Source organism: Brachyistius frenatus, unplaced genomic scaffold (genome assembly GCF_029030835.1).
Source record: "Brachyistius frenatus isolate BFR_SWC_R1_liver_20210118 unplaced genomic scaffold, ASM2903083v1 Contig_1, whole genome shotgun sequence".
NCBI lineage: Eukaryota > Metazoa > Chordata > Actinopteri > Embiotocidae > Brachyistius > Brachyistius frenatus.
Genome location: NW_027210600.1, coordinates 4,277,501 through 4,291,785, shown reverse-complemented (window position 1 = coordinate 4,291,785; position 14,285 = coordinate 4,277,501). Strand labels below are relative to the sequence as shown.

General features: G+C 40.4%; 1 protein-coding gene across 2 annotated transcripts in view; it reads left to right on the top strand.

The window, feature by feature from the left end:
* The first annotated feature begins 1,640 nt into the window (after window positions 1-1,640).
* The window catches only part of rap1gap2a (RAP1 GTPase activating protein 2a), an 85,956-nt gene continuing 73,311 nt past the window's right edge, over window positions 1,641-14,285 (top strand). Inside the window, exon 1 of one of the 2 annotated variants that reach the window (XM_069701737.1) lies at window positions 1,641-1,781. In XM_069701737.1, the coding sequence (XP_069557838.1) occupies window positions 1,741-1,781 (41 nt within the window). In that variant the 5' untranslated portion in view covers window positions 1,641-1,740. The remainder of the gene's footprint in view (window positions 1,782-14,285) is intronic. The other variant, XM_069701653.1, reaches the window with a different exon arrangement.

Below are 14,285 nucleotides of genomic sequence, written 5' to 3'. Positions count from 1 at the left end.
AGCACGGCCTAAAGCACATGGCTAAAGTGTTTTTAGGGCGTGTCCAAATCCACTTTTGCTAGTTTAACAGCTGATAGTCTGAGTGCAATTTAAGGCGGGTGGTTTAAAGGGGTTATACTTTGTGGCCCGATTAATCGTAGATGTGTTTTGGATTTAACATGAAGTAAACCGATCATCTCCCGTACCCTTTAGAAGCCAGGTGCAGTTACACCTTGGCAGATTTGCCAAGTCGCATGACAGAGCGCTTCTCTGCAGGGGAAACACATCTGCTCGAGCTCAGATTAATATAAACTATAATAATCTTTGACGTTGTAATTTTTGTTTTGTTTTGATTCTTTTTGTGCGCTGTTGCATTTCCTTATGTGTGTAACCAGCAGTGTTTTCTGGTGTTATTGTGCAACCGCCCATGCAGGATCATACTACTATCTTAATAATGTGCCCTTAGAATATCGGTAAAGTACTGCGCCACTGACCTAAGACCAGGTTTTTGTTGGTAAATCACGCACAGCAACGCGCTAACAATGCACCTGACCACACCTCATGTTAAGACCGACATGCCCATGGGAGCTCAGAGGAGTTTAAGTCGCGCTTGCCGATGCTTTGTGCCAGACATAAGTAAGGCCCCTTGTGGCTCATTTCACATTCTACCATAATTATATGTTATATGGAGTCCATAAGTGCGTTCACACTGACAAATATGGCAACATGAAGTGCACGATGAGTACCCGGATGGAGTATTCATAACTGCCAAAAATGCCAGTTAAACTCCTGCTGAAGGTGACTAATTAACTCAGCAGGTCTCAGTTACTTCAGCTTACTTCATTTGGTTAATTGTGGTTCAGGCAGGCCACATTTAAATCACACATTTTAGTGGATTAAATAGTAACTTCATTCTTGATTGATTTACTGTAAATATTGATATTAGATGGACTGGCAGATCCCCATTAAAAGAAGATCCATTGAAACCCCATTCAATTTGAATAATTAATGTGATGCTTATTCCTTCTGTTCAAATGGATTAGAAATTCAAAAACATGTTTTTTTTTGTCTTTCTTTAGGCAAAAAAATAAAAGGGGCTTAAAATGAAACTCTTGTAGCTTTCTGCTTCGGTAGGGCAGATTAGGAATTATATTTTCAAATTTCATTTTTGTATTCATGCGCAGCACATCCGGTGGTTCTGTATCTGACCTGAGTCAACGCCAGTGAGATGCTGACGTTAATGAGTGAAGAGCTAACCTTGCCCCCAGTCATGGTCTTTTAACTTTTCACTGCTCTCCCCCTCCCTCCCTCTCTTTCCTTATTAATTTAATTTTTCTGGCATCTCTTTTCTGCCTCTGCCAAAACAAACCCTGCCACTTTTTTTTTTTTTTTTCTCTTCTTCAGCCTCACTTTCTCTTTTGTCACTCTTTACGTGGTATTAAAAGGCTTTAAAGGAGCTTAGGTGTAGCCCTCTCCATGGTAACACTGTCTCCAATTCTTACACACATTTTCTGGCTGCCTCTCATCTCATAGTTCTGCCCTACCTTCTGCTTTATCGCTGTACCCTCCCCTTATTTTCCCTCCCTCTGTCCTTACCCTCTCTCTCTCTCTCTCTCCCCATCCGTGTCTCTCTTGCTCTCAACACAAACACACGCACACACACACACACACACACACACACACACACACACAACCAACCACAACCTCTCCTGCTCTGGCAGCTGGTCTTCTGCTAATGCTGCACCATCCACTGACTGCGAGATGTTCACCCCAGCTTGTAAAGGATCCGCAGGGGAGCCGAGGTAAGGCTTTCACACTTGTTTCCTCTGGAGCTGAAACATAGCACAGATGTTACTGCTGCTGCTGCTGCTGGCAGCAGCTAACTGGAAGCAAAATGACTGATTGGAAGAGCGTGTGTGTGCGTGTGTGTGCGTGTGTGTGTGTGCGTGTGTGTGTGTGTGTGTGAGAACTCTCCAGCTGGAGTAGAGGGGTTGCGTTCATTTCACGTTAGACACTTGTGATCTGTCTAAACACACAATTAGGTGAAGTGTTCTCTGTATTTTGTTGAACTTGAGTGAATTATTGCCGTCTGTGTGCGTATTTGTGTTTTGTGTAGTGCAGTCACGCGTGTTCGTGAGCGTGTGCGCGCGCGCTCGCGCATGCTGTGAAAGCCATTGGAAGCCCGATGGCACGCAAATTGTCTTCCCTGTACTGCTGCAACAGTGCTGCAATATCTTATTATGGTGCTCCGATCGCTGGTGGTGTGTGACACCACGTTGTGTTTGTGTGCGTGTGCGTGCGTGTGTATGTTTGGGGGGATGGTGAGCGGGGGCATGAAGTTAGGTTTCTGCATATGTGAGTGGGTGGATAAGAATAGTGTTTCTTAATATTTTCATAAATTCAGCTCACAACAGTATGTTTGTGCCACGGGAGGAATTTCAAGGCAAGCAAAAAGACACAAAACCTGTCACACACAAAAAAACAAAACAACAAGAAGATTTCTTTCCTTACTACAGTGAAAAGAAGAAGATGTGTATTTGAGTAATGTGTTCACGTTGATGTGCCTTTACAGTGCAGGATGTGAAAGCAAACGTGCCCCCAAGGAAGCGTGATCCCTACTGTATGCAGTGCCCAGGGAAAAACATGGAGAGATGTTATCTGAGTCATAAGTCTCTTTATCCTGAGGAAGCACTGCGTGTGTGACCACACAAGACATTGGAAATCTTTCGAGACAACTGCTAGAGCTGATGGTTTTCATCAAGTCCGCTACAGTTAAGGAAGGTAAACGTCTCCTGGTATGATCTGACTAAATGTGATGGGCTTCAGTTATTCTTGAGGAGATTTTATGAGGTGCCAGATTTTTAGGAACCCCTTCAGTGTTTGTATTTCTAAGTGGAAATGTTGAAAATTAAAAAAAGGAAAGTGAAATATAGTAAAAATATTCTTCGTGCTCGGCTGTGGAAAGTTGGCAAAATGTGACGAATACAATGCAAACAGACGAAACAATAAAATCACGTTCATGAAGAGCCAAAAGCTAACAGCAGGCAAGGAATGTGGTGACAGTAATGTTTCTCAAATTAATACATAATACGGGCCTGAATATCATATTTCTGCGGTTTGAGATTTCACTGCCTCTCTTTTAATCATCTTGCGGCACCTTCTTTATTACTGTCTCCTGAATAATTAGCGCTGCCGGCTGTTTGTCTTGAGAAACAAACTCCTATTTGGCGAAACAGAATGGAAACATTCATCATATTTTCTTTTGCAGACTTTATTAGAATTTTGTTAAAAATCATGTTACATTTGGATGACAACCTAGCTCATGTAACGTTTGAAAGAATACATCATGCGTACCTTCCTCCTTCAAATTAAAAGTTGAAATTATTTCAAAAGCAAAACAAAAAAGTATTTTTCAGGCCGGTATGTCCAAAAGCTTTTGAAGGTTAGCTTTAGCTATTGTTGAAGAACTTAAGGCTGATATGCTGGCTCTTTTCTACTTATTATTATTATTATTATTATTATTACAACATGTTATTTTGTAATTGACACTAGGCTGTAGTAGCCATGGCTCACTTTAATAAAAACTCTGAAACAAGTGTAAGGGCAATCAAATATGATGTAGAACACATGCGGAAGCTTTAGTAACCCACCACACTTCATCTTTTCTTAGTATTGTATAACTGATAGAGTGGAGTGAAAATCGAGCATTATTAATTTAACAATTCACCAGTCACCACCAGATGTACAGCAAGATCAGATATTTTGGCAAAGCAAATGTCAGCATTGAACATATTACTGATATATTCAGTAGGAATTTGTAACTTGCAAAATATGTAAATTTGCAAGGTTTCCTCAGTGTGTTAAACGTTTATTGTCTTAAATAACAGGACTGAGCTATATGCACAAACTCCAATATCACAACATTTTTGACCAAATATTGATGAAGATTGGTGCTTTCAGATAATATTTACTCAGAGATTTTTTTTTTTACAAATAATCATTAGTAATATGGATGTAATGACAAAGTGGGTAAATAACAGACACGCTAAAATAGTCTGGTATGTTCAGAGAATGACATCTATTTACTGTAATACAGCCTTTAAAGCCAGGAAGAAAACATATATTCCCATCCAGAAGGCTGATGTAACAATATTGATATAGTATTGACATACTTTATAACACATTTGCTGTTGCAGTTGAGTTGCATTGAAATGTAATCTCAGGCCCACAGGGTTGCACTGATCACAGTTCAGTCTGTCAGTATATCTTTCTCATTTTTGTCAATGATGTCAGGACTATGCCTTCAGCCGGGACCCTCCAAGTATGAATGGTCTGTGATTGCTGACTTCGGAGGATGAATTTAGCCTTCGGAGCCTCTAAATTGTCACATCTACCAAAAAAAAAAAAAAAAAAAAGCAAAAAGAGACTCTTGACACAGCACTGCCTGACTAAAAGGCTTAACAGATCGCAGTTCTGCCGTGTCGAGTGGACAACCGGTCCTGCCGGCAGCTCTGTATACAATCTGCAGCTGATTCCAGCTCAAAATAGATGGTGGCTAATCTGGACCTCTCAGGTGCAGTCAATTCAAGATTTGTCCAAGTTACATAAATGTTCATGAGCACGCACACAAATATGCGGGTGAACGTATCGTCCGTACATTCATTCTTATAGTGAGTTATGGTAGCGGTGTCTATGTTTCAGACAGAGGGTGTTAATTTTTTACTCCCATACCACTTCAGTGTGACTTACCATTGCGATTTCTTTATCGCCTCTACTCTTCTCACTGTGTTGGACTGATTTTTTTAATTGTGCTCATGCTCTCCTCATTTCTTTTGTCTCCATTGTGCCTTCAGTAGTGCACTTGAGAGCTGATAAAAGTCAAACATAGCACTCGAAGACTACACACACCATTCTCACAGAGCTCTTCTCTTCTTGTCTCCGCTCGTCATCATCCACCTTTCATTAATCCCTCAATCTGTCAGCACTTCTCACTTTCCCTTCTCTCACCTTCTCTCCCTCTTATACTTCCATGCCTTCCTCCATCTTATTATGTCCCTTCAGTCATTAATATGTTTCTTTCTTCTGATCCATTCTTCTTTTTCACCCCTTTTCATTTAAAAAAAAAAAAAAAAAAAAAAAAACATTTTCTGCCTTATTTTGGCTCTAATCAGAGCCAAAATCAAGATTAAATTATTCCTCTTATACCTGGTGATTAGATCAATGCAAACTTTGATTCACCAGCTGGGGAGGGGATTTGTGGTCGTATTTGTGTATTTCCATTAAGAGGAAAATGAAATGCTGTAAGGAAATTGCAATGTTCTGCGAGTACACCTGATTAAACTGTTTCTGTGTGGGCTGAGCGTTTGCAGTCGCCCCCGTGGGTGTTTCTCATTGTGCTTGCGGGATCTTGCGTCTGCGTGTTGCGCTTCATAGCCCGCCAGAGCCGCAGTGAGCAGGAAGTGCGTGAAATAAATGGATGTTTTCCTCTGATCAATGTCGCCTGGAAGAGTGAACAACGGGAGGAGGGGAGAGGAGGGGGGACGTGGGCGGAGGAGGTGCAGCGGGTGCGTGTGCGCGTGCACACGTCACGACTTGTTAATTTGAGTGCATGTATGTGCACATGTGTCAGCATGTGTGAATGCATGTCTGTGTGCATGAACGTATGCAGTACTGTGGCTGTCTGTGTAGTGTCATTACTGTGTGTGTGATCTGGAAGAGTGGGTGGGCTCGCTGTCACTTCAACTAAAATCCACCAACAGAGAGAAGAACTATAGGAGGAAAAGTCTGAAAGTATAAATAGAATGCAATAAGGAGGAAGGTTTAATGAGCAGTGATGGATTGAACTTTATGACGGATGAGCAAAGAGACCCTTTAAGAAGGATACGAGAACATGAAAACTAAAAGAAGCAAAACAATCTAAAGGAATGAAAAAAAAAATGTGTGTCTACAATTTATTGTAAACTTTTAATGAAACAAAGGAATAATTTTATTTGATGATGATTCCTTTACCATCTGTACAATATAGTCATTCATCTGCCCTTTGCTATTGATTCTATTGGACATTAATGTGCGTTGCTCCATCATTAGTCTCACCTATGTCATGCCTGCCTTCACAGGTGTAACTTTATGGCAAAACAAACCTCTCCTTTAATAAATCATGTAAAACTACTAAGATTTTGACATGGCTTAAAGAAACCCTTTTATATTTCTACTCCCTACAGTTCACGGGCAGTTTTTGTAGTTTCTACTATGAATATGAATTTCACTGTTGTAGTTTCCAGCAGCTGTACAGATTAATATTTTACATGCAAAACATGTGATCCTTGTTCATAATTCATAATGCATAGCTACACATTTGCAAATTTGGATTGTGTTTGCACAGTGACAATAAAGTATGTGAATGTTGAATTAAAATCTATTAAAAATGAGTTTCACTTCCTACACATTAACGCATCAGTAATAATGACAACTCTGCCAGAGGCCATTCTATGACATAATCTTACTGTTGATACTTTGAGTTACATTTTCTTGAAAGGAACGGAGGTTGTTTTTTTTTTTACTTAAAGGTGCCATATGTAATTTTCTTGTAAACACACTTGTTTACCACTTCCCTTGCTATAAAACATTTACAAAGCTATTTTTTATAATTGCATAACCTGCTTTATTTATGTTGCTTGCTTGCTTGCTAGCAGTCCTCTTCTTCACTTCCTTTTTTTGTGCTTTGCTGTGTCTTATGGTGTTTTTACTGCCACCTGTAGAATAAAGCAGTCATTAAAACTTTGCTCCGTAGCCTTACTAGTCATCACAAACTGCAGAGTACCTTTACGTACGATTTTGCATGTATGGCGTTCACTTGTAATGGATTTCCAATCGTGCGTTATTGGTATCTTTATGACTTCCATGGATAAGGAATACAATTTAATGTTGTTACAGTAGAGAGGAAGTTGAATGCCTACTTGCCCCAAAATAGTTGCATTATGCCTTTTCATTTATGAAAATAGAAGAACAAAATGAGTTATGGGTGATGAAATTATGTATGAGGCCCAAAATATGGCTTCTCGAAAAATGTCAGTATGTACAGAGAACAGGAGAGTACACTTCTTCTCTTTGTGCATGCACATATGCAGTATGTGCTTTTATGTTTTATTTCTGTGTCTGTCAAATTTAGATTTGATCATATTCAGAGCAGCAGATGGATATTTTTTTTTTTTCCATCAGTCCATGTGTTTTGAAACAAGTAAACAGAAGTCTGGTCATGAATGTTAAATTTCTCTTCACAACTTGATTATGTGATTAGCTCAAAATATGTTGTAATGAATTCACAATTAAGTCATCATATAATAGTTATTGAAAAGAATTTTTACCCAACAATCTGCCAAACGTAGAGACTTTGAAGTCAGCAGCCTGCGCCAGTGATCACAAGAAAACAGTTGTGCTGTACTGGTTGTATGCAGGTAATATTAAAAGAAATGCCAGTGGATTAGGACATATCATCGTATAAGGAGGTTTGGTCCCTTTGTGTATATGGGTCTCCATATGTTACAACAGATGGTGATGGATGTGAATGACACCGAAGCCATTAAAGCAGGGCATCAACTCCGTTTCTAAATCAGCAACCCTCCTGGAAAAGCTCATATGACAAAGTAACCTATTAGAATCACAGAGCGGAAGGACGGATGGAGGGAGAGCAGGATAGATGAGGGAAAACAGAAAGATTTCTCACAGCTATCTGGGAGTATCGCCCTCCTGGGAATCCATCTAATGACTAAATACCTTATTACATGGTGGAGAGAGATGGAAGAGGGGAGCGGCGGCGTGAAAGGAACAAAAGTAATAAAGATGGAAACATCACCTCTCTCGTAGAGTCTCACTGCCAATGGTTGACAGGGGTAAAGTTATTGAGGAAGGGACGAAGATGAAATAAACAAAACTAGATTGATGAGAGAGAGGAAAAAGTTGAGATGCAAGAAAAGAATGTGAATTAATGTATTTTTATGAGACAGATATAGGTGAGACAACGTAGCATTCATTTCATGGCATCATTAGCCATTTGTACTAAACTACCGATGAACTGCAAAACAGTAAACACATTTTCCAGAAGATTCTAGATTCATTCTCCTAAAACCCAGAAGCTCCCATATTTTGTCTCTTACATCTCAGTGGTATCAGGACATGTAGATACGAGGTGCAATTAAAAAGGTCAGACGCTGCACCTACAGTATAACAACTAAAAACTGATGTAAATCTGATGTGTGCACTCTGCTCAAGTTTCAGGTCCATTTTGAAATTGCAATTGTGCACGTACAAGTTGTCACAAAAATGCATGTAACAGGTGCTGATGTTGATCCTGCAAGGTAACTTCAAATACTCAATGATGAAAGTTATTGCTTGTTTTAACATTCTACGTAGTTTCTTGTTCTGCAAGCACACAAAAAAACAACTATTAAACAGCAGTACATATCTACCATATATTACCAAAATAATTAACATTAATATCGCAGACAGACACATTATGTTCAGCTCTCCAAATATTCCTCTTTGCTATTACAAGTCAGGGATTTTTTTTTTTTTTACTATTTAAGTAAACTGAATCTTTAAACTATTAACAGGATTAATGTATATTTAAAGGACTAATATCATAAAAGATCTTACAACTGGTAAAGACCAGTTGAATCAGTTTTCTGAACGATTGAGAAAATGAACATGAAGTCAACGTCTTTTTGTTGCTATGTATAGTCACAGTTTAGACACATTTCTTTCCCTTCTCTCTGTATTTCTCACCTCTCTCTCACCTACACCCCCCTCCCCCATCTTATCCTTCCCCCAAAAGCAGCTCAGAGTTGGTTGTTTCATCTGCAACACAACAATAGAAGAGTGTTAGAACGAAGGCATCTACCTGTGCTCACATCCCAAAGTGACATCTGACACTGATCAAGGATATTTCTGAAGTTACAAATGACACAACAGCTTATTACACAGACAACACTTAGTGTGGTCTTGGTACATAGAAACAACCGTCTTTCATGACATGAATGCCATCGTTGTGTGTTAGTTCACATCAGAGTGGTGGAAATCTAAACTTCTTTTAGCTCTTGCAGAGACACTCCTGACTGGCTGACATCTTCAACTTGGCTCACTTATTTCTTTTCCATTTTCACAAAGCAGCGCGGGTGTCTCTTTTTACTGCTAACAACCCCATTACAACGCAGCAGTCCTAACGGATTCATGCTGCTTGATAGTTATAGTGCTCTCGGTGGTGTATATCTGCAGAAAAGACACAGTGGTGACCTTTTCGACATCACCCGACATGGTTGCTGTGGGGTGATGTCACTCAGCCCACTTACCAACATCTGCGGTAATAGAAAATGCGGTGGTGGTGGAGTGAAAGCAAGTTCCACATTGTGGAACTAAGTCGATGTGCCGCACTTGAATCAGTGAGGAGACATAAGGACAAGAGTGTGACAAATATTCTATTTTCATAATGTCCTTAAAAAGTGAACCTGCTGCAGTGTTATTAGTCAGAAGGATAGAAAACTGGCTATGGTTTAATAAGTGTGGTGAAAGTATTGGCATTATTTATATATGAAAGAAGAGAAAACATGAAGCATTTTAAGGGTAAAAATAAAATATTCACCGACTGAAGTACTGCCCAAATTTGACACGTGTAAGTAATAGTTTGGTGAGGTTTAAAAACAACAAAATAAAGGATAACCTTACACTCAGACACAATCATATTTTAAGTTAATTAATAAAAATGAAAGAATTCTAGTCCACAAAAAGCAGCCGGATGAGCTTCACAGTGATGGCTGTAGTTTCCTGACGTCCTGGTTAAATCAATCAATGTGTGCATTTATCATATGATACAATACTAAACAAGAAGAACATGATTCTTGGTTTTAAATCGGAGACAAAATCATCAAAGCAAGGGCCAAACAGCTGCTGTCCATAGCTCACTGTGTAGAATACAGTCTCTTTATCTCTATAGCAACATGATGTTATATTAAAACTGTGTTTCTGAATGAAATATGCATACAGTTCATAACTCTGTGTATAGTGTGTGTGCTTGATTAACAGCTAATTAACTTCCTCACCTTGGCTTTTCAGGGTCATGGCTGATGTAATACGAGTTGCAACCTGGTATCACGGCAACACGTGAAATACACACACCAGTCCACTACAGCTAATCGTGAAATAGGCGTGCTCTTGCCTGTGAAAGTTACACATTTTGAACATGTGAAACTTACATGCACGTAAATGTCATGTGATGCCGGGTCATGTGGCTTTTCCTAACCCCAACCATGTGTTGTAGCTGCAAGTTAAATCTTCCTGTAAATCACATGGCTTTACGCATGCAGTAAGTTTAATTTCCGTTCACTGCCGGAAAATGTGTAACTTTCATGCCTAGACAGTCCAAAGCGTAGCTACTTCACTTTTTGCTGTAGTGGACTGGCGTTTTTCACGTTTTGCCATAATCACTGGGTTGAGAGTTTGGGTCCACAGGAGAGAAATGAGTTAATACATAGGTTGAGACCGTCAAGGTTTATGATCAATGCAGTCGAGTTAATCATGAACATTAGTTCCCTGGGTTTTCTGTTGATTGATATGGAGACTGTGAGCTGTAAAATAATGTGTAGCAAAATCATGAAAATGGGAGAGTCAAAGGAATGCTCAGCTTTTTTCCTCCCTCTTTTCCTATCCACCTGATGAATGTAAGCACGGCAGTCTTCTTTTACTCCGTATTGGTCTCCACTGACTCTTGAGGGAAATATCTGTCTCTTTAGCTGCTTGTTCACCAGCTGCTCGCTAATAACGTGGGGCTCCTGTTAGGAGCTGGTGCCAAGCAGCAAACAATACACCTGCTGCGGCCAAAAACGGTTCACTCATGTGGCGTGAAGCATCGTGAGCTTCCACTTTAGATGTCTTTATCCTCCTCAAAACACTGTGATCAATAACAGCACTTATTCCCTAACTGACCTAATGATGATGACCTAATATTCATACCATTATCCTGGACTATACAAGATAAAGAAATGTAACCTTCCTCTGCGTTAAGTTTGAGGTCTGCAGCACTCAGAAACATGCTTACTTCCATGTTTCCTTTATCAGTCTGACTTTCATGAAGATAATTATTGAAATTGTATTCATATAGATGTGTGTTTTACACAATGCCACTAAACCACTAGAGGGAGAGGGAGAGCTACCCTCAGAAATGTCACTATCACTGTCAGGCACATGGATAAGATTTTCTTTGAAGTGCAGCTTCTTGGACACTGTTCCTTTCTTCTGTTCCTTCCTATTCTGCATCATCTTGAGTTCCTTTTCATCTGTATTTATGATGATTACTAATGCCATGGCAGATTGACTCTGTATGTGTGTGTGCACAGAAAAAGCAGACACACACATCACATTGTGCCAGTGGAGCGTTTTATTGCTTTTAATCAGTGTGGTTTCACCATGAAAAAGATACAAACTGACAACACATCCACTCATCCACTCATCAGCCACACAGAGAGAAAAGAGTAAATGCAAGCTGATAATTGAGAATTTCATTGTGAAAGCATTTGACCATAATTGTATTCAACTGGCTTCAGATGTGCTTGTTTGGTTTCCTGGTTTCACTTAGTACTTTTTGAAGCCACTGCAAATGAAATCAAGGCTCTATTCAAAAAAGAATGGACACAGTAGTTGTGGTTTGATAAGAAAATGAAATGTGATTTGTCATTTTCACCTCTGTCGAGGAGCTCATTATCCTTTGGCAGCTCTCTTCCGGAGTGGAATATGAACTGACCAGTGGGATTGGTCCTCGCTAATGCTAAACATTGCAAAAGGCTGGACAGACCATTGAAACAATGAAATAACTATTTTTGTATCAATATCTTTAGTCTACAGGACTCTCCAGCCAGTATTGTACCAAACTGATTGCACATCCCACCTCAGTCAAACCATGAGAGATGCCCACCCAGACGTCTGAAGCCAAAAATACAAAAAAAAAAAAGCTTTAAAGATGCCGTAAAGTAGAAATGAAAATTAGTTTTAAGTTCATCACACCACAGAAGTATGGGTTGTTAACTACCCATCCAAATTTGAATGAAAAAAAACACAGACAAGTTTATTAAATTAGGGTTTGAAATAGTGAGAAAATCATCAGTCTTCTCTGCTCTGAGACTGGGGGGGCGTGTCCCCTGAAGGAGCTGAAGCTCCGCCCCCTCGCTGGAAGGTGTTCAGTGTTCAGTAGGACAGTCCTGTGGCTGCAGTTCTTTTCCCCACTAAGCGGTCCATCTGACATCCAACCTCTCGGTGCATGATGTCCCACTGGCCCTCTGTCTCTCTGGTGGACGGAGCAGCCTGCTTTAGGAAAACACAATAGAATCAGAATTTATTTGTCCAATGAGTGAAACATACAGATGCATATAAATCCAGCTTGTCCCCCTGAACTGTAACACAGGAGTCAAACTGGACACCAGAGACAGCAGACAGTGAGTCTCCAACTACTTCTCACGCACCTGCACTACAGTAGTGGAGATAATAAGAGCCGAGGAGTTGATTTAGTTCTGTAACGACTGCAACATGAACAACGCTGCATTACATCACATGTCAATTCATTACATCACATCAATTCAATGGAGACGCATAAAACAATCCGCGGTTATCGGAGCGTTTTCCTCTGAACTCTGCTCAACAGAAGCTAATTAGCACATTAGCTCCCATTTCATGAAAATAAAGTTATTCTACATTGAGTAAAATCACTTTAGGGGTTTGCACCGCGGACTAAATGTAGCAGAGTTACTGTGGAAAAGTTATCTACACGGTCGGCGGCAACGGACGGTGCCGGTGGGACCGAGAGATGAACGGCCGGGAGAGTGAAGCTCAGTTCGGCGCCGCACTGCAGGAGGAGCGGTGTGTCCGTGAACTACGTCAGTCTCCGGTGGAAGTTGGTGAAGCAATCTGCTGTGAAATGGTCCCTGCACAGGCGGCTGTTGTTGTTGATGCAAAGCTCTCCATCAGCGAGGCTCTTGACAAAATCAATCCACCTCTTTTTCCTTTCTTCCTCAGTAGGACATTTAAATAGAGATGCAGCGCTGCTTTGGAGGTTCTTGCTTCCAGGAAGGATGCACTTGCAGGTGGAGGGAGACATCCTGTAGCAGCCAGCTGATGTACAACAACAATCTGACTACGGCAGGAGGAGCAACTGAAGTCCAGTGGGACGACCTCTTATGCAAATGAGCTCCAGGCTTTTATAGCGTTTCACCGTGTGAGAGGAGGAGCCATGCAGGAGGTTATATAAACCAGCTGTGGTCTGACTTAGATAGGTTGTGGTGAGGTAGATAGGTTGTGGTGAGGTAGATAGGTTGTGGTTTTAGCTCCGCCTAAAAAAAACCTGACCTGAAAACAGGTGAGAAACTGTTTGACGGTCTAACTCCACATTTCAGTGCGACAACGTTTTCAAACTTTGCACATGCTTTCAGCAACTCATTTCACACGTGTATATAATGTACTGAGAAGCAAATCATGGAATTTGCTTTACAGCATCTTTAAACTAAAATTACTTCCTTGCAGTTGTATGCCTCCGCCAACCACGAAGTTGCAGTTTACATCCATATCTGTCCAAACTCATAATATATGTAGCGAGGACTTTGAAGGAATTGTTATGTGTTAGCATCCGTGGCCAATAAAGATGATTGATGGCAGACAATACTTCCAAATTTGATGTTGTTGCTAAGAAGCTACAAAATCTAAAACAGGTCTGCCTCATACACAGAGATGACACCACCGTGCACAGGATCTATACAGCCGCCACAGTATCAAGGTGGACTGGACACCCAAGATTAATGTCACCGATTCAGAATATGACCAAATCTTGGCTGAGACCTGGTCATTTTTTTCACGGCAGTACGTAATTTATTTCATTCTACTTCATATCAGAACTCTGTACAATAACAAACATACAGGTTTCCATTTTACTCATCATACCACAGTTAGTATAAAGCAAGCCATCATGGCACTCCTTGTTTTTTCTCGGTATCTTATGAAAGTGCAACGTGAAGTCTGCTGTTTGAACCGTACTTGATGGGTGCTGGAGATGACAGCATACACACACAATACACAGAGGGCCATCGGTGGAGGGTGAGGTCAGTGGAAGGGTTCAACAGCTGGTTTTACCTCAACAGCTTCATGCAGCCAATTTTTCGAATGAAATCTACGTTATATATATATATTAATCAAACAACCGGATCTTTTGAGCACAAAGGTATGACCTGTGGTTTGTTGAAGTTATGTTAGTGCAATACACCAACAGTGAGAACGTT